Source organism: Lissotriton helveticus, chromosome 5_1, assembly GCF_964261635.1.
Source record: "Lissotriton helveticus chromosome 5_1, aLisHel1.1, whole genome shotgun sequence".
NCBI lineage: Eukaryota > Metazoa > Chordata > Amphibia > Caudata > Salamandridae > Lissotriton > Lissotriton helveticus.
Genome location: NC_136065.1, coordinates 330,729,888 through 330,755,332, shown reverse-complemented (window position 1 = coordinate 330,755,332; position 25,445 = coordinate 330,729,888). Strand labels below are relative to the sequence as shown.

Below are 25,445 nucleotides of genomic sequence, written 5' to 3'. Positions count from 1 at the left end.
TTGAATGAAAATAAATACATTGTTGTTCCTGTACTAAATGAAAGGTTAATTGTTAAATTTTGAGAGCAAAGCCAGAAAAAGAAATCACGGTTTGACCATGGGGGAATCTTGCTATTTTTGTACATAAAAAAGTCCTCTCTTTTCCCTGGTCATAAAAGTATCCATAGAGGGGGTCCCAAACTTTATGTTATCGTACTTCAGATTGTTGCACCTCTCCATGTGAATATAGTCTAGCTGTATCACCTCAAACGGATACGTCGGAGGAGCAAATTGACCAGCTGGAGTTGGAGTTCCCTTGCCAGGGTTATACTGCAGACAAATCATGCAATGCTTCACCACGTTCCCTGCACATTTCGGAATTCCAGCATTCTGCCAAACTGGAGCCAACAACTTGCATATCCCTTTTACACTGATATGAGCCATTCCATGAGCCATCGTAACCACTGGGAGCACATACGCGTCTGGCAACAACCATCGCTGGTGTTCTGACAACTCAACCCAACAACCTGTCGAATCCAACATACCCGTACTTTCTCTCCACGTACTCACTTCCTTCTCTGTAGCTTCAGCCTGAATCGTCTTCACACTTTCTATTGTGTCTTCACACATTCCACCAGCCATAACCCATCTTGCTGGGCCTGCAACATACATACGGCTCATCATATCTTTCGCCGTTTCCTTCGCAACTTCATCCGCAAACGCATTCCCTCGACCAACATCATCCACAACTTTCTTATGCGCACTACACTTCGCAATCGCAATCTGCTTTGGGAGAGTGAGGGATTCCAAAAGCTCATTCACCAACTGTCCATGCTGAATTTTAGTTCCATGTGAAGTAAGGAACCCACGCTCTCTCCACAAACGCCCGAAACTGTGGGCAACACCAAACGCATACTGACTATCAGTGTAAACATTCACTCGCTTTCCGTCCGACAACACACACGCTCTAGTCAGTGCAATCAACTCTGCTGCTTGCGCAGAATTCTGTGGTATGCGTGCTGTCTCAACAACTGTATGTAAGGTTGTGATAGCGTATGCTGCAGTCGTTTCACCATTCGGAAGCTTAAAACACGAACCATCAACCCACAACGTACCATCAACATTCTCAAGAGGAGTATCCCTCAGATCCACTCTAGCTTTCGTTTCTTCCTCTGTACGAAGAAAACAATCATGCTGTTCTTGAGCATCCGTCTCTGTAGAGATCGGCAACAGCGTAGCTGGATTCAACACATTACATCTTTTAATATGCACATGGCTAGCCAACAGTGTCAACTCGTAACCTGAAAGACGTGCACTAGTAAGGTGCTGAGTCTTGGTCCTGTTCAATAAGGTATCCACTGCATGTGGGACCATCACAATCAACAAGTCATCCAGTACCAAACCAGCAGACTGTCGGATCGAAACCGCAGCTGCCGCGTAGCTCTCAAACAACTCGGCAACGCTTTAGCTACCGGATCTAACGTCGCTGAAAAATACGCACATGGACGCTGCTTGTCCCCAAAAGACTGTGTCAACACTGACAACGCACATCCTTCTCTCTCGTGTACATACAACGTAAAAGGCTTGCTGTAGTCTGGAGTACCCAACACAGGAGCCGAACACAATGCATCATGTAATTCAGAAAAACTTTTCTGACATTCGTCAGACCAAGGAAGAGGATACGGAGTATCTTTCGTAGTCAATGCTAACAGAGGTTTCGCAAGAAGAGAAAAATTTGGGATCCATTGTCTACAATACGAAGTAATACCCAAAAAAGCACGAACTTCTCTCTGTGTGGATGGCACACTCATTTGCGCAATCGCTTGAATTCGTTCTGGGGTTAATCGCCTTCCCTCCTTCGACAAGAGATGACCTAAGTAGGTTACTTCTTGGCGACAATATTGCAACTTTGAAGGTGACACTTTATGATGAAGATCAGACAAATACCGCAACAATGAAAGAGTAGCCTCTTTGCAGGTCTTTTTGTCATCAGCAGTAATCAACAAATCATCGACATACTGAATAAGAGTGGAACCAACAGGTAGCACAAAACCATCAAGCTGAGTTTTCAACACTTGGCTATAGATTGAAGGACTTTCACAATAACCTTGGGGAGCTCTCTTAAACCGGAAGCTGCGGCCTCCTAATGAGAAGCCAAAAATATCTCTACTCTCCTCAGCAATAGGAATACTAAAGAAAGCATTCTTCAAATTGATAACAGAGAACCAAGCTGCCGAAGCAGGAATCAGAGTCAACAAAGCGGTGTTATCAGGGACCACAGGAAACTGTGGCACGACAATCTTGTTGACCTCTCGAAGGTCGATCACAAACCTATACACAGGTGGCTTAGAAGCATCAGTACGCTTAAGGACAGGCAAAACAGGACTGTTACACACATTTCCTCTCGTTTCTTCAACTACACCCTTCTCAACCAGATCATGGACAATCGCCAAAAGCGCTCTCTCACCATCGGTCGATATTTTATATTGTGGAATACGAGGTAGCTTAGCATTCGATTTGAGCGTAACAACATATGGTGGAATCTGTAAAAGGCCAACATCATTTGGACCTGTAGCCCAAAGCGTATCAGGAAGCGAACGCAATTCCAGTGGCAGACAATCCTTAGACAAATACATTGGAGAAACTCCTGAAGGAGAACAATGCAATGTCGCATACAATCTTTTCAACAAGTCCAAACCCAACAGATTTTCATTACAACCAGTCATTAGAATAAGTGGAGCCTCCAATTCACAAGGGCCAATGGAAAGGGACAAAGGACTAGAAACCGGATTACGAACTGGGGCGCCTGAAAATCCTACGGAAACATTGGTCAAGCCAGACAAAGGTGCGCCAGGGAGTTTAGAATGCATAATAGAACTCTTCGTCGCACCAGTATCCAAAACAAAAGGCTCTACCACACCTGATGTAATCACTTCAACATAAGGTCCACTCTGATCTACTGGAACTGACACTACTCCTTCTCTTTGCCCATGGCTGTCCTAGCTATCATTATAACCAGAACTCTCACCTTCAACATAATAATCCTCAACATAGTACTGGGCAGACTGTCCACTCGGAGCATTCTGTCTGTCAAAATAATTTGCAGAATTCTGTAGGGAAGAGGAACGCTCATTCTGGGGGATCACACCACGACCTCTTCCTCTAGGCGCTTGCTGAAAACCACCACGACCTCTGACCAGGTGCACCATTCGCACGCTGTAACAAAGCCGGGCAACTATTCTTGAAATGACCTTCCTCTCTACAATAAGTACACTGATTAGGACCAGGAAAGAATCGCTGAACATAAGGCTCAGGCTTCTGTAATAATCTCTGAAATTGCGGAGGTTGCTGAAACTGCGGCTGATTCTGACGAGGCGGATAAGCTTGCTGCAAAAGAACTTAAGTCTTTAAATCTTTTGTTTTCTTCTCCGCTTTATCCTTCTCATCTTTATCCATGTTCTCATAATATTGTGCAGTAGCCAATATCTGGGCCGACGACGAATCAGCCCATGAACTCTCAGAGTCCTTCAACTTATTAGAAAGTTCGGGAAGCAAGTTAAAGACAAATTTATCCACAAACAACCTTTGACCACCTTCCGTACTCATATCCTGACCACTATGATCGATAAACGTCTCTTCAAACCTAGTGAAGAAATCAGACATGCTCTTGTCTTTCTTATGCTTGCATGCTGCTAACTTATCCCAATTCACTCGCAACGCAGGCATCATCGTTTCATCAAATTAATAATTCTACCTGGCAATTCTGAAACTAAAGGTTCAGGTTTAGCACCTCCCTCTTGTCTAGCATCTGCAGCAACAATATTCGCCCAAGTATCCCCTAACTCTTGCGCATGATTCTCATGACGAATCTTCACCCACAAAGGTTGCGGAACTACATTACCCATTAACATATCAATGTCAGCTAAATTCATAATACACGCTTCAACTGTCTGAGACAACTCCTTGTAATAACCAGCAGGATTCTTACGAGGGTCAGATAAGGTCTGCTTAAGAGCCAAGACCTCTGCTCTTTTCCAAGGGACATGTACCCATACTCGCTGAAAGTGTGCCGGAGCGGCAACAATACCCTGATTTACATGAGCCTGAACTGCCTCCTTCCATACAGGAGGAAATTCTCTCATGGGATACTGTCTCGCTTTTCTTCTAACAGAGGAATCAGGTTCGTACAATGTCTGAGGCAGAAGTCTAGACCTAAAATACAGTATCGTCTCCACGGCGTCTGTAATATCAGATTCCACTATCATCCCTTTAGCAAAATCCGACTGAACATCAAGTAGTTCCTGCGGAATCAAACCCAAATCATTATCTTCCCATTCCTGACGCGGAAACATACACATCACATTGAAAACATACCTTTGCTTAGGCGGTTCCCACTGAAACAAAACATCCATAACCGCTGGCAAACTATACTTTGAGGCATTTATAATCCATTTACGAGCCAACAAATCCAACACAGTCCGTTCCTCGGAACTGGGAAGTTGACTACGACTCTGCTTACGTTCCGAAACAGGGGTCACATTCAGTGACCCAAACAATGGAGACAACAGATTAGAAACAGTCTCTGTCATCCGCTTTTGAACAGAAGGAGAAGAAGTAGACATAAGAACAGGGGAATAAGTATTTTGAGGCAAAGAAGGTGTAGGAACAAGAACAGTAGGAGTCTCAGATGCAGAAGTGGAAGGCAAAGGGGTCTGAGGCAAAGCTGGTAGCAAAGTTGGCGACCCTAGAACAGGTTGCGCAGGAGGAGGTAAAACCATCTGTGGAGTACCGGGTGGCTGAACAACAGCAGGAGGTTGAACAACAAAGGGTGGAACAACCGGTGGTAATGGAGGTGCAGTAGCACCCTGCACATAAGGAGGTGGCAATCTCAACAGATGAGAGATCAAAGGATCTTTTTCAAGATCTTCAATCGTGTTCGGAGGAGGAGACGGCAAGGCCAGATAACAGATGTATGACGTTACAACGCAGGCTATTACAACGCCTGCCTTTACAACGCGGTTTTTACATCGCATACCATTACAACGCATAGCGCTTTTGGGTGTTGGATAGTGAATAGTTTAATTTACTATTCCAACTCCAGTTCCCGTGGACACTAGGGAAGGTTATTGGATAGTAAATTAACCTATTCCCTATCCTAGAGCGCCACCCAGCGCAATGCGTTGTAATAGTTTGCGTTGTAATGACCGCGTTGTAATGGTAGTGCGTTGTAAAAGTTTTGTTGTAAGTGATGTTTACCCCAGATAACGTTTATCTATGGCCATGCAACGCTGCCTATCTAAAACCTCATTCGCTCGCTCCTCTCTATCATCCCTATACTGCCTAGCAGCTTGTAGTACTGACATATTCTTAGCTTTCCTATTTTTTTTAGCTTGTTTAATTTCTCTCTGTTTGGCTTCCTTTTGCCAAAGGCGGAAAGAGTCAAACATTGCCGGCTTTCTTCTTAAATAATGCTACTTCCATATTATCTAAAATATTTGAGTCAAAACTACCATGTTGGGGCCATCTTAAGACACCATCCTTCCTAGTATAGCGGACCCATACTTCATTATAAGTAATAGGACCCACTCCGTGTTTTGAATAGAGCTCATAAGTCGGAGTTCAAACCGGAGGTATCGGACACGAGTCCTCTAGTCGGGAATCCTTGTTGCAACCACAACTAAACCATTTTCTAAGTTTGCTAAGACCAGGCATCTTATAGCTCACTAATCTAGCTTCCAACTTCAAGGGGATATCGGCTATCGACACTCTCGCAAATATACGAGCCCCTTGGCTTCGATTGCTGCAGCAGCCGAATCAACCAAGAACCAAACCAAGAACCAAACAAATTCGTGGGAGCGACCCACTTATACTTAACCAAAATATCTGTTACGCCACCAGAAGACCGTCTATCGTCTCGCTCTACAAAGGATCTATCGAGGGTCCAAGACAGGGCGACAGTAAGGGCAGCATTCCTTCGTAGCCGTCGGAAAGCGGGAAGCCTCGCAGCAAACACCTTCGGTCCACGTCGACATGCAGGGGTCGATGAAGTGGCGGCCTTCCTCCAGAATTTCCTCACGTGGCTCCTCACGATCCTCGGGCTTGGACCGGTACCGCTGAAGTCGCCCCACGTGGGGCGCCAACTGAAAAACCGGGTCTTTTTCAGAACCGGCGGTGCCAGGGACACACCCGATGTCTTCGAGTTCCACCTGTCTTAGACTACAGAGACACGGGATACTTCTAGGTGGCGTCAGAGATCAAATTTATTGGCTGCAGCCAGTAACAGAAGTCCTAGAAATCAGCACGGTATGAGTTCCCAGGAGACTGCTCAACCTTACAAAGCAAGTCATCCCTTTTTATGCCAAACATTATGCTTCAGGCAAACAGTCCTTGTTCACAGTTTAACCAATCACATGTTTCCACAACAAAAGTATTGCATGACGACAAACCCATTTTACAGTTGTCCGGCCCATAATCAATCATTGAACAAACCCAACATTCTTCTTTAGACAAGCCGGACAAACCCATTATAAAAAGGACCACAACCCATATCGTAAATAGGCCATAAAAGAAGAAACAGGAACAGTTGAAGTAGGATAAGGCATGTTTGTGTGCAGTAAAACTTTATGATGTCCTGTGCTCTGATCCTTAGTCTTGATCAGCTAAAGGGCAGGAACTGGTTTAACAAGGTCAGCTTCAGGCAACAGGGTCAGTTCACTCAGGTCAAACAGGAGTCAGCACAAACTCGAGCTAAGGTGTATATGTCCTTAAAAGACTGGTTCAGCCACAATCATCGCCTATGTGAGGGCAACCACAAAATGGCTGCCATACACAAAAATGGAACCCACGGTTCAGAACGAAATCTCCACATACAGGATGATTCTATAAGTCTAGCATGACAAGATCACTCATACTTGCCGAACTCACTAGTTACGGTTTGCTACTATCAAATTCGTAATGAAACCATGCCATATATAAAACAAGTTCAAAATTCACGGAACCACACTGTGAACTCTGTATTAAATGCCTGGACAGGCTACTTGGCACAGAGTATATATGAGGGGGTTTACCCAAACAGAGTCACCGGGACCTGGGTTCAGAACGTAGTAGGAGGAGGGGGTCCCAGTGTAAACAAGAAGTAATAAACACAAATCACAAACTTGGTCTCACAGAGCACTTAATGTATCCGCACTGTTTAATTCACAATGGGATAAAGTATATTCAATATACAAAACAATTTATCAAATACTCTAAGGCGGTTGTGATGTGCCCCAGGGTAGGAAAGGGAAGGGAAGTGATAGTCAAGTGAGGATGTGGGGATGGAAGGAATTAGTGACAATAAAATCAGTCAATTGGCAACACAGTATAATCAATTTAGATGCAAAAATGACCAAAGGTTCGGCGTAAAAATCTAGACGACATACTTCACAAAAAACAATTAATATTTGGATGATGGCGTGAAGTTGACACAAGGAAGGTAGTTGTTGACGTTTCGACCCTCTGATGTATGCAGGGATAAGTTATGCCCTTGCTATGGGGTCTTCTTCAGGACCAGACAAGATGGGGCAGGCAACCTGATAAAAGTGTGTAAGGGGAAACTATATTATTCGAGGAGATATTAATCTTCCCAACGTACATTCATGGTAAGCACACAATGGACCAAAGGAAAATCATCGTTATCTACATGTATTAATTGATCCACGAGATTAGACACGTAGTGCCATAACAGAGCGTAGATAATATTTGCACACCCATATATTCGAGGGATGTAACAGTGAGTAACCTCCATATGGCTTGAAAGAATTATGGAGTGTAGCGGAAAGGCCGCTAGCGTGGACAAGAATAAGGGACACCCTCCCAACCAAGGTTTAGGATCGTAAATGATTCAAGGGTACCTGAGTATTTAGAATTGCATGGTGGTATCACATGAAGTTCTTATCGTTGGTACGTGTCTGCAAGGAAACACGCAACATGTAAAATAGACTCATATAGCATTGTGCCATTTAAGGGTTTAACTATCATATAATTGAACTGGCTTACCCGTTTGATGAATTTAGTGAAGGATGTATCGGTGTCAAATAAGCCGAATGCGCCTGAAAATAAACGGGCGAACTGATCGCTATTGAGTAATTCAAAGGGATCAATACAGGATGTCTGTGTAAACAAACCACGTTCACAGACTAGTATGTTGTCAAGGACTCACCGTCAAAAATGCGGTATCCGGGCGGCTCCGCCTGTAGACCGCGGGTATTGAAACTCCGTGGTGTCTATGGAGGGAAGGAAAGTTCGGGGATTCTATGTTAGACGCCCAAAAGAAAATTCGATGCAGTTTTAAAAGGGTAGCTAGGGGAGGAAGCAGACCAGTACTTACACGCGCCGAATCAATCGGGACTGGAAACGCCACACGAACTTGCCGTGGCGGGGCTAGTTTCCTGATAGTAATATCCCCTTGGTAACAGAGCCACGTGACATTCAATGAGAGCTAAAGAAAAGACTCCGATGGTTCTCTGGTAACAGTGTAAATGATTCAATAACACATTGAGATCACTGGTAAATACAATAAAAAATATAATATAATAGTTTTAATTCACGAGGTAGGACCTGGCGCGGTATAGGCTCGATCAAAATTGTGATTACTTGGAACATATTACGATGCAAATGATGGATGAAAAACAATCGAAAGTCAGTAGAATACATCATAATCTGGGCAGTGTAGTGTCCTTATTGTGATGATATATATCGAAATCATATAGGAGATGAGCTTCAACAAGAAATGGACATTGTCAGTGTACAGCGCCCAGATTTTTGTAATTGTAGGCACACAAATATATGGCGTACCTCCCAAGCATGGGGGTAAAGGCCATATCACTAGTTCCCTGAGCTACAACAGGGAATAGACATGAAATTATCAGTACACAGCGCCCTGAATTTGGTAACTGTAAGCACACAATTTCATGGCGTACCTCCCGAACATGGGGGTAAGGCCATATTGCTAATTGGGTCAATGATGACGTTACCCGGGCATGTCTTTCGTGTGTGGATAAAACCAATCGGATAGGTACTAGACAGTAATCAAATATGGCATATCATCCTAGCCGTGTAAGATCAACCCAAATACATTAATACATTACATATTGAATACAAAGGGGCCTCAAGAAAGTGTAGCTAGTTGTGAAAATGAACTGTCTCGCTCATTAAGACCAGTGTCGATAGAGTCAAAGAAGTACATGCACTTGAGTTCACGTGTGTTAAGGATACTAGATATGTCACCCCCGCGTGGTCCCAGAATCGCCTTTTCAATTACCACCCACCTAAGGCTATCTGGAGAATGTGATACCAACTTGAAATGGTCTACTAGGGGGGCGCCCTGAACCTCACACCTGATCCTGCTCATGTGCTGTAAGATCCTTATTTTGGCTTTTTGTTGAGTTTGTCCAATGTAGATCTTCTGGCATGGGCAAATTATGGCATAGATAATGTTAGCCGAATTGCAATTGCTAAAAGTCTTTAACTTGATTTTGTGATGACAATGTTGGAATTCCTTGGTCTGGATAGTTGAATTGCAGGCTTTGCATTGGCCACACTTGAAATGACCCACAACCGGTGGCAGATCCCACATAGAAGTAATAGTAGGCTGGTCTGGTGTCTGTAATAGTGATCTTACCACATAGTTTTTGATACTTTTGGCTTTTTTAAAAACATGTAGAGGTGTCTCCGCTGGTTAACATCATCTGATATCAATTGCCAGTGGTGATTGATAATGCGTTTAATCTTGTTACTCTTGGTGTTGAAAGTAGTTACGCACACAATGCGCTGTTCTTGTTGGTTGCTTTTATGTATTGATCCATTTGAATTACTCAATAGTGATCAGTTCGTCGTTTATTTTCAGGCGCATTCGGCTTATTTGACACCGATACATCCTTCACTAAATTCATCAAACGGGTAAGCCAGTTCAATTATATGATAGTTAAACCCTTAAATGGCACAATGCTATATGAGTCTATTTTACATGTTGCGTGTTTCCTTGCAGACACGTACCAACGATAAGAACTTCATGTGATACCACCATGCAATTCTAAATACTCAGGTACCCTTGAATCATTTACGATCCTAAACCTTGGTTGGGAGGGTGTCCCTTATTCTTGTCCACGCTAGCGGCCTTTCCGCTACACTCCATAATTCTTTCAAGCCATATGGAGGTTACTCACTGTTACATCCCTCGAATATATGGGTGTACAAATATTATCTACGCTCTGTTATGGCACTACGTGTCTAATCTCGTGGATCAATTAATACATGTAGATAACGATGATTTTCCTTTGGTCCATTGTGTGCTTACCATGAATGTACGTTGGGAAGATTAATATCTCCTCGAATAATATAGTTTCCCTTTACACACTTTTATCAGGTTGCCTGCCCCATCTTGTCTGGTCCTGAAGAAGACCCCATAGCAAGGGCATAACTTATCCCTGCATACATCAGAGGGTCGAAACGTCAACAACTACCTTCCTTGTGTCAACTTCACGCCATCATCCAAATATTAATTGTTTTTTGTGAAGTATGCCGTCTAGATTTTTACGCCGAACCTTTGGTCATTTTTGCATCTAAATTGATTATATTGTGTTGCCAATTGACTGATTTTATTGTCACTAATTCCTTCCATCCCCACATCCTCACTTGACTATCACTTCCCTTCCCTTTCCTACCCTGGGGCACATCACAACCGCCTTAGAGTATTTGATAAATTGTTTTGTATATTGAATATACTTTATCCCATTGTGAATTAAACAGTGCGGATACATTAAGTGCTCTGTGAGACCAAGTTTGTGATTTGTGTTTATTATTTCTTGTTTACACTGGGACCCCCTCCTCCTAGTACTTGGCACAGAGGCATTTCTTTGGTAAGAGAAGTTCCAGAATCTCACTATCAGAGAAACTGGCACCTCAGTTGTGTAATGAGCAAGATCAATTTAAATAATCTCATTCTCCCCGTGTAACAAATCTTTGGCTCCTGGGTAATCACATCCTAAACAGGACTGTAACCAGAAGTGGCTGCTATCGACCAGGGGTGGTAGAGCAGGGGGAACAATTGAGGGGGTAATAATAAAAAAAAATAACACTTACCTCTTTACTGCCGACCCCATCTCTTCTTTCTCCATCCTCCTCTTGGCAAGAAGCTCACGACCTCCAAGAATCCCCTGACCAGTCCCAATTCTACCATAGCGGTGTTGTGATTGGTCTGAGTGTCGTGGTTCGGTGCTCAGACAGGACTTGCAGGCTGTGCATGTTCTCCACCCAGGCTGTAATGCAGCCTGGGCGGAGGACATGCAGAGTGTGCATGACGCTTTGGCCAGCCCGAGACGGACGGCCAAATAATCAGGCTCACTTTAGACGTTGCCACCACTCCTCTCCCTGTGACGTGGGGAGCCCCGCCCCGCCCGCCTGGCTTCAGCGTCAAGCTGAATGCAAAAAGCAAATTAATAATAACAAACGTTATTATCAGGTTATTTTTTGTATCCAGCTTGCAGCTGAAGCAGTGGGGTGACGCTCCTCCGCTTTAGCAGAGGAGCTGCCACTTACTGTAACCCAACAATCACTTGATTGTACCACGGAGAAAGAACATCCCCGCTAATAGTTAACTCTAAAATATGACGCTGTGGGAAAGTTAGGAATTGTGAAATGAGGAGACATGCACAGTTGTTTTGGTACTCCTGCTTCACTAAATTATTTTATAATTGTAAAATAATATCTCTCACCATGCCTTTCTTTTTTTAATTGCCATTATATGATAGAGGTGGGCAAGCCACTGGTGGCTCAAGCCAAATACCCGACTGTTGCTGCTCAAGGTTCTATTGAACCTTATAGCCCAAAATGAGCCGAGCCTTCATGTGGCCCGTCTGCTACACACACTCTGACCTCATGTGCCAAGAATTAAAGAAAGCATTAACTTTTGTTGAAAAACAAGAGACAGAAAGGGGTACACTGAATTGCAGAATGTGAAACAGGAAAACCTAGATCAATCTCGGCTTCCCCACTTGATCAAATTGTGTGATCCTAGGCAATTGTTTTATTGCACTTTGCCTGATTTTTCTTTATTATCACACATCAGAGCAACTTGTAGTAAATACAGGAGTTCAGAATGTTCATTGTATAAAGCCTATTGTACTTCATTTAATAAATGATAATGTTGTTCCATTTAAAATATCCGGCGATAGCGGCGAAATGCGTGAATATCGCTTGTAATTCAGCGATATTCAGGCATTATCGCTAATAGGAACTTAACCTGAATATCCACCTCCCATTGGATATACAGGCTAAGAAGTGGTCTGAGCAGGCGTTAGGATTTGGCGATATTCGCGCTTAGGGTGAATATTTTAATCGCTACGCCTGCGTCGATAATAGGCGATAGCGATGTTAACGACTGCTTTCAGTCGCTAACAGGTTGAGTAGGCCCACTTTGCATGTCATTAGTGATAAATATCGCTGACATGCAATGCGGGCCCCAAACCGCTCACTATCACCTAAAAGCTGTTGCTAACTGATGTTAGCGACAGCTTGCTAATAGGGCCGCAAAAGCGGCGATAATTTTATTTCGCCTGCCTTGGTAATATGCCCCTTCGTTCTCTTCATCAAGAGATCCAGGAGACACTGCGACCTGTACCAGAGGGGCCCGTGCATCATTTACAGCCTGGCGACTATGTTATCATGAAAAACTTCCAAAGGAAGAGCTGCTTGGAGTCTCGTTGGAAAGGGCCACTGTTAGTCCTCTTTGTCACTCGCACTGCGGTGAAACTCGACAGCCGGAAGCACTGGATGCATGTGACCCACTGTAAAAGGTCCCTCTCCCACTTCCCTACGACAAGTGGGTGCTTGAGGGCATTGCTGACCAGGAAGGGGAATGGGTACCCCGTTTTGTTACCTTCTCTGATGCCTGGTTGAAGTGGGTGCAAACAGACGAGGAGAGTGATGCTGCCCTGCTTGAGGCGGTCCACCTGCAGGTAAGGGCCGCCCAGTTTCTCCACTTCTGATCCACAAGAGTCTGAGTCTCAGTGCCCATCTGATTCTGAGTTTCACCCCCTTTTTGGCCACGAAACAATGCCTGGAGTCACCAGGTATAATCTACGCCCCCAGCAGAAGAACAGTACACCGGAGGGACAGTCAAGCAGTTAGGGAAGGACTTGAGACCAGGTTGTGGGTACTTTGTCTAAGGTGCCTGAGATAAAGTAGGGTGAGCTGAACGGGTGCACTGCCATGGACACTGCACAGGATAGCTGAGGGTACTTGCCCAGGAGGGAGGATGCCCTATCCTGAAATAAGAAGGATTTGTTTCCAGTAAGGGTTGCAATCGCGCAGCTCCCTCGAGGGAGTGCTTCATAGCACAGTCGTTGATGAACAATAGGAGCCGACCAGCGAGGCTCTAGATGGACGCTGGGTAACTTGTGCCCCTCTGGTCGGTTCTATTCTTGGATTTTCTCATGTACCCATTTGGCCGTGCAGTCATGAGGGAGGGACAGCCCCTAGTGGCCCCAACACTAGAGCAGAATGGTCCTGGTTGGTGTAGCTGGTCTACTAGGAGTAAGGTAGTAGTGGTGATTTTCCTCCTCATTGTAATGATCATACTGTGTGGGGTGGTGTGGTATTTAGAAGAACAACATCCAGTCCACAGTCTGATAGGGACTACCCCGGTACCATCTGATCACCTATTTGTTACATTGACCCCACATAGGGGAAGACATAAACAGACATATGTTGAAAATGCCTTTTTGCAGATGCTCCATCAGGTTAACAACACAAATTGATGGGTGTGTGGGTTATTCCCCTCTGTTATGCACAAGAATTGCCCCTTACCCCTGTAGTACTTAGGTAGCTGTGAGACGTGGTTCCAGTTGCTTTCCATGGTATATATTTATTATCATGCTGATGCTATGAATATAACGGAGTCTGATTATGAGACAGTTCTGGAATATATAGTAGTACACCAGGGTTATACTCTGGGAACAGAAGGAAAGGAGGGTACCTTACATCCCTACGCTTGCATGAATGTATACGACAATATCAAAAATGTCATATGGTTGCAAGATGAAATGCTGGATTTTCAGGGATCCAATGTCTCTGAACACTTTAACTGTTTCCATGCTCAAAATATCACTAGAGACACAGTCTTGCCCGTACCTGGGATTGATACTGCAGCTGGTTTCTGTGTTGAAGGTTTTAGGACTATTCTAGTGGGACAGAGCTGCTGTAATTATACATATCGATTAAACACTACCAGCAGTCCGCCTTTACTCACGTCTCCTAATGTATACTTTGTCTGTGGAGAGCATGCTTATACATGGCTCCCTAGGGGATGGTCTCGCCGGTGTTATGTCTCTTTTCTTTTACCTCCTCTTTATATTGCACCATCCAACTATCACAAGGACCACAGACTACAGCGGAGAAGTGTATATTTGTCCCAAGGGAGATGAGTTATTGACACCGCAGCTATTGATCAGACAGATACCACTCTACAGCAATTCACGGATGCTATGAATGGTATAGTGCCCTTTTGGGGACCTATGTATAACAGTCTTAGCATTCGCCGCCTCTCCAGGGTTGGAGAAGGGGTCATTAATACTACAGCAGGTATACTCACCGACATCACAACTGAGCTCCAGGCTACCAGGTTCATTGCTCTTCAAAATCGGATGGTTTTAGATGTCATCCTTGCAGATAGGGGAGGAGCTTGTCACGTCATAGGTAGTAGTTGCTGCGTTTACATACCAGACCATGCCCCTAATGTGTACTCAGTTATCCAGAAGTTACATAGACTTGTATCCTATATTCATCAAGATAATGGTTCCTGGTCCTTGACTGGGTCGTTTCGTAGCCTGATATCATCCTGGGGTTGGAAGATACTTCTATTCTTAGTGTCTATTGCAGGTGTCATCCTCACGTGTTGCCTATGTGTCAATTGCCTTCCAGCATGGTACACCTATTACGTGGGTAAAATGGCTTCAGTCCCTAAACTGTCATGACGAGATAATAAAGTCTCCACTATGATGATGCAAGACATACAGGATATGATGCTTATTGATGAGGGTATTTTTTAATACTAAAGATATTTTGATATATATATATATACTGCTTTGGTTTCGTTTTTGATTTCAGCAACTATACATTTACTTTCTCCCCTGCTTAGAATTGTAAAGACCCTACCGGATAGGGCCAATAAAGCATTTAGCCTCCACTGCTAAAAGGAGGGTCTGTTAGGTTTGAAAACCCCATTCTCGTTATACACCTGTTCCGTGTTATATTAGGTTAGCAGTGTGAGGCTAAATTAGACACCATTCGTATCCACATGACGCAGCCCACTGAGTTATCCCTGCAATGTGCGAGCCTCAGTTAGCGAGTGTGACTCCATTTTGTATTTCGCAATCCCTATTAGGCAGAGTCCGAACTAGGCTCTGTTATTCGTCTTGCTTGCCTCAGCAGAACACTGTATTTAGGTATTATTTTCTTTTCTGTTCAACGTTGCTTTCGGACTTACTAATGAATAGGCCATTCTGCCTTCGCATACCAATCTGTGTGTGTAGCTCTGCTCCCACGTTAGGAGACGCTGAGACCTAGCACGGCAACCCTGAGACTGAGATAGTGTGTACCCAACTGGCAGGTGGTAGCCCATCCTCCTGTGCCTCCTTTGTTCATGTTTGACCTAAGCCGGTAACTTTCTACTGTAGGCATGGTTGGAGGTTCTTGGGAGGAATGGTTATGCCTTGCAGACTGCTGGGGGACCAGTCCCTCAGCAGACATCTTAGGGTGCAGGTCAGATTGGACTCCTCTGCAGAGTATTACTAATAAGATATCTGTCTGTATTCTCTACTGTCTGCCCGACTCTTCATTTGTTTGGAAGGTGATTAGGTGGTTGTAGATAACCTGGGTGGCCCCTAAGGGCCACTTCCTTCAATATGAAAAATAAAACAATGTCATTGGATTATTTTTCATCTGCCGGCTCTGAGCCAGATTGCGCAGGGAGGTGCGGGGCATGGGAGGAGGAGTGCTATGTGCACTCCCTAAGGGCGCATATGTGTCTGCCGGCCGGCTCAGGCCGACCAAAACACATATGCACACTTAGTTTTCTCCAGGGGGCTGGAGCATCATGGCTGGAGAAACACCTGCAGACTCCCTGGTCTGAGTGGAGCATTATACCAGCCTGATCCGGCTAATCCTTGCCCTGCTCTCATAGCAGTATAAAGCAGCGCGGGGATTGCAGGGAGTCCATGACGGGGTCCCAAGCCTTGCTGGGACCAGGAAGGATGAGGCATGATGCGGGAGGCGGGAAGCAGCTCCAGGTAAGTGTTTTCAAAAATGTTTTTTTACTATTAACACCCGGCATGCACTCCCTCTCTTGTGCTCCCCCATCCCCCCCCCCTCCCCCCTCCCCCAACTGGCCATCACTTTTTCATTGTGGCGGCCTCCACTTTATACAAGGTGGCACAATAATCAGGTGCAAAATAAACAATTGATGGACGGAATGCTGGACAATGCAGACATTCACCCCCAGTCACAAGTATCTGGGTTCCCTCCATCATTCTTTTGCTCACCAAGCCACCCCAGTTTGACCCAGCCATAAGCAAATCAGTCTTGACCCTGTTCCTTGTTGGAACAGTCCAGCCCGAACTGTCAAGCCACGTCCTCCCTGGACCGGAAACAAGCATTCTGGGAACAGGTTCAGGGCATCACCCTTCATCAGCCAGGCTAGCTTGAATCCAGTGGTGTGGTGAGCACGTGACCCACGTCTGGGCATACCCTTCCCACTTAGGGGGACATACGCAAAAGAAACAATTGATGGATGGAATGCTGGACAATGCAGACATTCACCCCCAGTCACAAGGATCTGGGTTAAATCCAACATTCTTTTGCTCACCATACCATCCCAGTTTGGACCCAGCTATATGCAAATCAGTCTTAAACCTGTTCCTTGTGGGAACAGTCCAGCCCGAACTGCCAAGACAGGTCCTCACTGGACCAGAAACAAGCATCCTGGGACCGGTTTCAGCACATCACCCTTCATCAGTCAGGCAAGCCTGAATCCAGTGGTGTGGTGAGCATGGGACCCACATCTGAGCATACCCTTCCCACGTATGGTGACATATGCAAGGAAACAATTGATGGCATAACAGTTCGGTCTGGACTGTTCCCATGAGGCACAGGGTCAAGACTAATTTGCATATGGCTGGGTTCAAACTGGAATGGCATGGTGAGCAAAAAAACAATGGATTTAGGCTCAGATCTCTGAACTGGGGTGAATGTATGACATTGTTCTGCAATCTGTCCATCGATTGTTCTTTTTACAATAATCAGGTGAACAAATGAACAAGCATAGAAAGCACTGAAAATGTGGTGAGATAACTAGAGGTGGGCAGAACTGTGGGGAAATCCGCTGAGCTATCTCAAAACTCCATGAGATTCTTCGGAGTTCTGTTAGCGGCTGAGTTCGGTATGTCATGCTGCTTGTGCTGATTTTTCCCACTGAAGTTTGTCTTGCACTGTAAAATCTGTGCAGCAGCACCACTTGGCCCACCAGAGGGTGCTGCTTCTTTCTGTTGCTCGAGTAGCATTACTACTCGAGCAGCAGCTTTCACAGTGCAAATGTGAGTGATAGTGACCTACCTTGCCTGTGGTTTGAGAGACCTCACTAGGAGGTGGTCTAGCGCATGCCAACTTAATGCACATTATGAAAAAACTCCATTTATACCCACAGTGATTTACAGAGTTTTTCCAAAACACTGTGCTCCATGCGAGGGGGCAAAATTCTTTGAACTCCGCCAGAAGAGTAGAGTTTAATGCCCACCCCTAGAGATAACCAATCAATCAATCAATCAATCAATTAATCAGGGGATTTGTGAAGCACACTACTTACTCGTTAGGGTCTCAAGGCGCTGGGGGGGAGGGAGGAGCTGCAGCTAGTGGTCGAAGAGCCAGGTCTTGAGCAGTCTTCTGAAGGCCGGGAGGTCTGCGGTCTGTTGTAGGTGGAGGGGGAGGGCGTTCCAGGTCTTGGCGGCGCGGTGGGAGAAGGATCTACCCCCAGAAGTGGTTCTGTGGATGCGCGGGACGGCGGCCAGGGAAAGGTTGGTGGAGCGGAGTTTCCTGTTGGGTACGTAGAAGGCGAGTCTGTTGTTGAGATATGCTGGGCCGGTCTTGTGGAGTGTTTTGTGTGCGTGGATCATGAGTTTGAATGTGATTCTTTTGTCGATGGGGAGCCAGTGCAGGTCTCTCAGGTGCGGGGTGATGTGGTCCCGGCGTGGGATGTCAAGGATCAGGTGTGCTGAGGCGTTCTGGATTCTTTGGAGTCTGTTGATGAGTTTGGACGGGGCTCCGGCGTAGAGGGCGTTTCCATAGTCGAGTAGGCTGCTGACGAGGGCATGGGTGACGGTTTTCCGTGTGTCCGCTGGGATCCATCTTTATAACTTGCGGAGCATATGGAGGGTGTGGAAGCAGGAGGAGGAGACTGCGTTGACTTGGTTGGTCATGCTGAGCTTGGAGTGGAGGATGACCCCTTGGTTGCGTGCGTGGTTGGTGCCGGGGGGGTTCCTAGTGATGCTGGCCACCAGGAGTCATCCCACGCTGAGGGGTTGGGCCCAAGGATGAGGATCTCTGTCTTGTCTGTGTTCAGCTTGAGCCGGCTTGCCTCCGTCCAATCAGCGCTGGCTTTCATACCCTGGTGCAGGTTGGATTTGGCGGTGAGGGGGTCCTTGGTGAGGTAGACGATCAGCTGGGTGTCGTCGGCGTAGGAGATTATGTGGAGGTCGTGTAATCTGGTGATGCGAGCAAGGGGAGCCATGTAGACATTGAACAGCATCGGGCTGAGGGAGGATCCCTGCGGGACACTGCAGATGGTTTTGGTGGTATCTGATTGGAACGGGGGGAGGAGGACTCTCTGGGTTCTGTCGGTGAGGAAGGAGGTGGTCCAATCTAGGGCCTTGTCTCGGATCCCTGCATCGTGGAGGTGAGTGCGAAGTGTGTGGTGGCAGATGGTGTCGAAGGCCGCGGAGAGGTCCAAGAGGATGAGGGCTGCTGTCTCGCTGTTGTCGAGTAGGATTCAGATGTCATCTGTGGCAGCGATGAGGGCGGTTTCGGTGCTGTGGTTGCTGCGGAAGCCTGACTGGGAGGGGTCCAGGATGTTGTTGTCTTCTAGGTAGCGGGTGAGCTGGGTGTTGATGATCTTTCCCATGACTTTCGCTGAGAACGGGAGCAGGGAGATGGGCTAGAAGTTCTTGAGGTCGCTCGGGTCCGCCTTGGGTTTTTTCAGGAGGGCGTTGATCTCAGCATGCAGAAGGTAGCGGTTTCGAAGGAGAGGTTGATGATGTTACGCAGGTGGGGTGTGATGCAGGCTGTCGGCTTTGTTTGCGATGTGGTGGGGAAGAGGATCAGATGGGGAGCCTGAGTGGATTGTGCTCATGGTCTTGATTATGTCTTCGGTGCTCACGTTGGTCCATGTGGTTAGAGGGTCGTGGACGGTAGGGTTCGGAGTGTTCGTCGTGGCGGGGTCCGTAGGGTTCAGCCAGGGGTTGAAGCTGTTGAGGATGTTGGTGATCTCGCGGTGGAAGAAGGCAGCGAGGGTGTCGCACAGGGCTTGCGATGGCGTAATGTCGTTGGTGCAGGAGCTAGGATTGGAGAGTTCTTTCACGATGTTGAAGAGCTCTTTGCTGTTGTGGGCGTTGTTGTCGAGGCGGTCTTTGAACGAGGTTCTTTTGGTGGTCCTGATGAGGTGGTGATGGTTGCGAGTGGCGCCTTTGTGGGCTGTGCGGTTGGCGGGCATTTTATCATTGAGCCAGGTTTTTTCGAGTTTCCGGCAGGTGCGCTTGGGAGCTTCGGGGTGAACCAGCTGGCTCTCTGGCTGGTGTCTCTGTTGGTGGGTTGTCTCATTGGTGCCACGGTGTTGGCGCAGTCCTCCATCCAGAGTCTGAGGGTGCGGGCCCCCTCCTCGGTGTCGGTGGGGCTGGTCGGTGGGTTGAGTGCGAGGTGTGTTTCTAGAAGTTCCTTGGTGACTTTGCCCCAGCGTCGGCGGGGGATCAGTAGGGTGCGGTGGTGAGTGACGGGTTTCTGGAAGGTGAAGTGGACGCAGTGGTGGTCGGTCCAGGTGAGCTTGGAAGCGTGGCTGAAGGCAACGTGTGGGCTGGCGGTGAAGATGGCATCGAGCGTGTGGCCAGCGATGTGGGTCGAGGTTGTGACGATCTGTTTCAGTCCGAGGGTGGTGAGGTTGTTGACCAGGGTGGAGGAATTGCTGTCGTTGTTATTATCCAGATGGTAGTTCAGGTCTCTGAGCAGGATGTAATTGGTGGAGGTCAGTGCGTGCGTGCTGATGAAGTCGGCGATGGAGTTGCAGAATTGGGGACGTGGGCCGGGTGGTCTGTAGACGAGGGTGCCTGTGAAGGTGGTCTTGGAGTCCGTGTGGATCTTGAAGTGCATGTGTTCGGTGGTGGCGAGGGTGTCGTCGGTGTTTGTGGACACCTTGATGGTGTTCTTGTGGATTATGGCGATACCGACTCAGTTGGTGCGGTCTCTGCGCAAGATCTAGTATCCGTCGGGGATTGGCACTGCGATGTCTGGGGCGGAGGCTTCGTTTATCCAGGTCTCGGTCAAGAAGGCGACGTCAGGTGATGTGGTGGTGAGTAGGTCCCAGAGCGCGACGGCGTGCTTGCGTGCGGAGCGGGTGTTGAACAGGATGCATCGCAGTTGGTTGGGTTCCGCTGCTGTGGGTGCCTCGGCATCGCTGTTGCAGGAGAAGATGCAGTTCTGGCAGATGAAGGGGCCGTGGGTGTGATTTGGGGTGGCCTTTTAGCAGTTGATGGGGTTGAGAGCAATGAGGGTGTTGGCATCGTAGAGGTAGCGGGCATCACGGGTTGCGTGAGGGCCAGGGGTTTTGGCGCTGGGTGCGGTCCAGGCGCGGACAGGCGCAGACGGGCTTGCCTTAGGCGCGCCTTTGGCCGCCATATAAGGGGTGGTGGTGAGGGAGGATCAGCTGGGAGGCGGGAGGCGGGTTGCCAGGGCAGCGAATGGGCACGGGGGGTAGGGCCGCAGGGGAGGCAGCGGCGGGAAAAATCGGCGAAAATGAGCTAACACCTAGACTGGGAGAAGCCACAGAACAGGCTCACAGCAGCAGGGCACAGAATAAAAAAACGGGCAGGGGCACAGGCACACCAGAAGAACATAACTATTTAATAGAAAGAAAAGAGGGCATTGCCATATTTAACACAGGTTATATTTAAATAGTTTATCAAACCAAATAGTTCATGAGCAAGTCTCAGTTCTACTGAAGATGAAAAGGTGAGTCAAAGCTTGCCCATGATTGGTAACTCCATCAGGTCCATCATGCTAATGACAAAGGGCCAGTTAGTAGCAGGGCCCCAGGTTCTGCAGGGAAGATGAATCGATGGCCCATGTTGATGACTTGCCAGTCAGTAAGCAGTCAGTGGTGCAGGGAGATGAACAAGGTCTCAGGGACCCATGGACTAACACGGTCCTTCACGCAGACAAACAGTTTTAGTGGAGCAGGCAAAAGGTCATCTCTAATCTGGAGTTGTGCTTTGTTCACATTTTTTCCCACTAGCCATTCGGATGAAAAAGCTTCTTTTCTTCAGGTCTTGGACATTAGTTTAAGGTACATTCCAGCTCCGGAGCCCAGACACGAGCAAAATAATTTGTTATATAGAGTTCAAAGCTTTCAGGAACATGACATTTTCACTGACTTCCTGCCATTTTACACATGGGGCAGCGTCGGTAGAATACATAAAAATGAACCTTGCCTCCCTCGAAATAAATGTTATATTACTACCTGCAATTTGCATCTCCCAGGTCAGTGTGCAAAGCGTCTGAAGTACAAAAGGAGGATGCTTTCAGATTGCCTCTTTTCCCAGCAGTAGGCTCTGGTTGTGCTGGGGGAGCATCTGAGGTAGTGTTGCTTGACATGGAGCCTCCAGAGACAGCATCCACGGAGTTGGCCATTAAAAGTGATTAAAGGCAGAGTGGACAGCAGTTATGGACTTTTTGGGGCATATTAACAAGGAGATGCAATACGTATTGCAAATCGCGATTAGCGAGATTTACTCTATCGCTGGATTACATCGCTGTGTTAGCGACATATTAACAACGTTTTGCTAACAGGTGATGTAATGCCAGCGATAGAGGGCGATTCACAGGAATAGCGTGTGAAATCCAGCAATGATTTCACAGCGCTAATGTACAGCTTGCTAATTGGCAGGTGTTGACTCAGCCTGACAATTCACTTCCCATTGTCAAGATGGCTAAGTCAGGTTTTAATCAGGCGTTACATACCAGTGATAATCGCAGTTAGTGCAACTTTTATTATCGCTTCGCGGGTCTGCTGCATGGCTTGCTAATATCGTGAAGCAATGTTAGCGAGCATTCCCATGTTGTTTAGCTCAGGAACGCCTACTTTGCATGTCATTAGCGATATTGCTCGCTGACATGCAAAGTCGCAAGGATACACGCTCTAATGCTTGTTGCTTGTGAGAGAAAAATAATCGCCGCTTTTTCTGCGCTATGTGCCGAAAAAGCGGCAATATATCTCTTGATAATATGCCCCTCCGTCTCTTTTCTGCGCTGTTTGCTAATTCCACTTTTTCCACTAGGTTTTGTCCTGTCACCTTATAATCTGTCTATAACTTGTGTGTTCGGGGCAACATTAGGGCGCAAACAGCCACTTTCTTCTTTGTTGGAGGATTAGTAAAAGGAGCAGCACAGAAAGTGGCGTATGGCCCTAATGTGAAGAAGGAAAATGCCCCGCCCACTCAGTTGGTTAGTAAAAGACTGCCTTCATTGGAGTGCGGAGGGCCACTATCACCCCTAAGCCCTATGCCATTGCACCTACAGCTCAACTGACAGGTATAGCTCCAGACCTGCCAACACACATAGTGCCACTGTGAGTAATACGATATTGACTCCCTAAACAGTGTCAGTCGATATCATACAGTGACATAGAAGATGAGCTGGGAACGACTGCAAAGGGTGGGATTCCAGCTTGTCTTTGGATGCTCTTTTATTAGCAGGTGCCCATTTAGGGGTTTGAAAACACCACAGGCGATCAGCTGCAGCCTCTGCAAGATTTTAGTGTGTGATTTTTTTTTAAGTTAAGTGGTCTGTATCCCTGTGCCCGTCCATTTCCAATTCAATCTTGTGTTCTCTTCATCATGTGAAAAGAATGAATGAAAACCTTCATAAGGTGCAGTGTTTACCCTTGGGGTAGTCCTGCTTATTGCTGTGCAAATCCTGGCTAACACATTTTGAGGTGTCCAAACATTGACAAGAGCATGAAATAACGCCGGAACTTACCGAGAAAGTCGATTCTCGTCAATGAAAACTTCTATTGATCTTTCTGCAACTGGTGATCAATACACCAAGCCAAGCTGAACACTCACTCTGCTGAGGCAGCGGCCAGCAGCAGTGATTAAAGGCCATAGATTAATTTAAATAGAGAAAGGGGGTGAAGACAAGACAAGGACAATGAATTATAAAAACGCATCCCACCGTCTCGCCTACAACTAATCACATTGCTTTAAGACTGCCGGATGAATAACTTTATTTAAGTGTGAGCAACTGTGATCAGGAGGGCAAAATACAGACCTTCTCATAGACTACTGAGTGTACACGTTTAATTAACGCTTTTTAAATGGGACCACTGTAGAATAAGGTGATGCAGGACATTATAGCCGGGTTGACTAAATCATGCGACAATTTACAGCACTATTCAGCATATAGGGTGAGAGGGGGGCAGCACAGACCATATAGGCATTTTTGTGTGAAAAAGGCTGCTTTACTGAAACAGGTGCACATCATATGAAAACCCCCTGACCTTTTGCCTTATAGAACTAAAACCTCGCTTCACAACATGTTACCTACAGTCACTGCTCCCCTCCCCCCACATATTTATCCTACAAATATCTAACTACTACCCTGCTGCACTTTGCTAATTGTGTCCTTTAACACCCCTTACCACTTAGCTTACATCTAATAACATCTATCTTAACTTTCTACAACGTAGCTTTTAATTTTCTGCCTTATCCATGTGTGCACTTTTTGACCCCACCTCCACCCCAATTTCTTTTGATTTGCTAAATGGCAACAACACTAAACTTATCAAAAACCAAGCCAACCTATCGTCCAGCTGCCCTGCACCTGGTTCAACCAACAACAATATGACATATCCCAGCTTCTGCAACTCTATCCAACAAAACCAACCCTAAAAGGGGGGACATTATTGTAGTATCCCATCTAAAATGAGGGTGGCTTGTAGGGAAATAGTCACTTTCCTAATGCACCAGCCACTGTGTTAATGCTCCTGAAATGGTGGCAGCAACCATAAAGTGGTTGAGTGTGTACCTTGGGCTACCCATTACGGCTGTGGTACTCAAAGTATGGTCCATGGGCCGCCAGCAGCCTGGCAGACCTTCCTAGGCGGACCTCACAGAACAACATTTGCAGCGGCCAGGTTCCCCAATGCTCTCAGTAAATACAAAAGAGGGCCGCTGTAGCAAGCGGGATAACAACTTTCTTCTGCATGCTCCAGCTGCCCTCTTTTGGGTTTCTCGAGAGCCTCAGTGACATAGCGTGCCTGGCGGTATGGCCAGGTACTACCTATACCCCCTCCTCCCTTATCAAGACCCAGACAAAAACATGAGAAGAGTTTTGGATGAGGGGGTCGTGAAAACCCCCGGCCATATTATTAACATAAAAAACTTTGAACAAAATTAATATATACAATATTTACAAAAATATGCAGAAAACATTGCATGACATTGATTACATTGATAAGTACAAATGTCAGATGGCTAACCTTAACATAACTCTAATACAAGTTATTCCAATCCGAATCTAGAAACATATCATAATCAATAATCATATTAGCAGTTACTTTTCTGCGTATCCCTATTGAGCCTACGGCAAGGTCAATAACTGGTGTCAGATCCTTATCAAATTATGCCCGCCCTCCAACTGGAGTGCGCATGCCCAGAGGGCCCGTTCACTGTGAGGGTACTCCCCCCGGTTACCCCCGTATGCTCTGTATATTATCTCCATACGGGGCCCTTGCAGTTCTGCACACTTTACTGGTGCCATTGTGCACATGTGGGTGGCCAACCAGCCCAGGGAAAGCGTAACTCCCCACTCCCCAGCACCCATCCAGCCAATCGGCTGTAACTGCCCCTGGAGTTCTAGGAGAGACCACTTGTCCCTCCCCCTTGGGTGACCCATTCAAGAATGGCGCCGTCCTCTAAGGACCTTAAATTTCCTGCTCACCAATCATGACCTTACCGCCTGACCAAGAAATCGCACTAAATACGACGATAGATGACCTGTAAAAGGAAACAACCTCTTGCGGGGTGGCCAAATATGTTGCGGGGTGGCCAAATATGTGGCGAATGCTTGGTATATCAGGTCAAAACTTTTACCCGATGTCTGAAATGTTTTCATGT

The 25,445-nt window shown here is 46.5% G+C and overlaps 1 protein-coding gene across 1 annotated transcript in view; it reads right to left on the bottom strand.

Annotated features, from left to right (window-relative positions):
* LOC144752466 (uncharacterized) overlaps window positions 1–25,445 on the bottom strand; it is a 284,221-nt gene that overhangs the window by 168,248 nt on the left and 90,528 nt on the right. The window contains exons 2-3 of the mRNA XM_078640389.1: window positions 8,348–8,400; window positions 8,180–8,243 (exon numbers count right to left, since the gene is read on the bottom strand). Of these exons, the coding sequence (XP_078496515.1) occupies window positions 8,180–8,243; window positions 8,348–8,400 (117 nt within the window). The remainder of the gene's footprint in view (window positions 1–8,179; window positions 8,244–8,347; window positions 8,401–25,445) is intronic.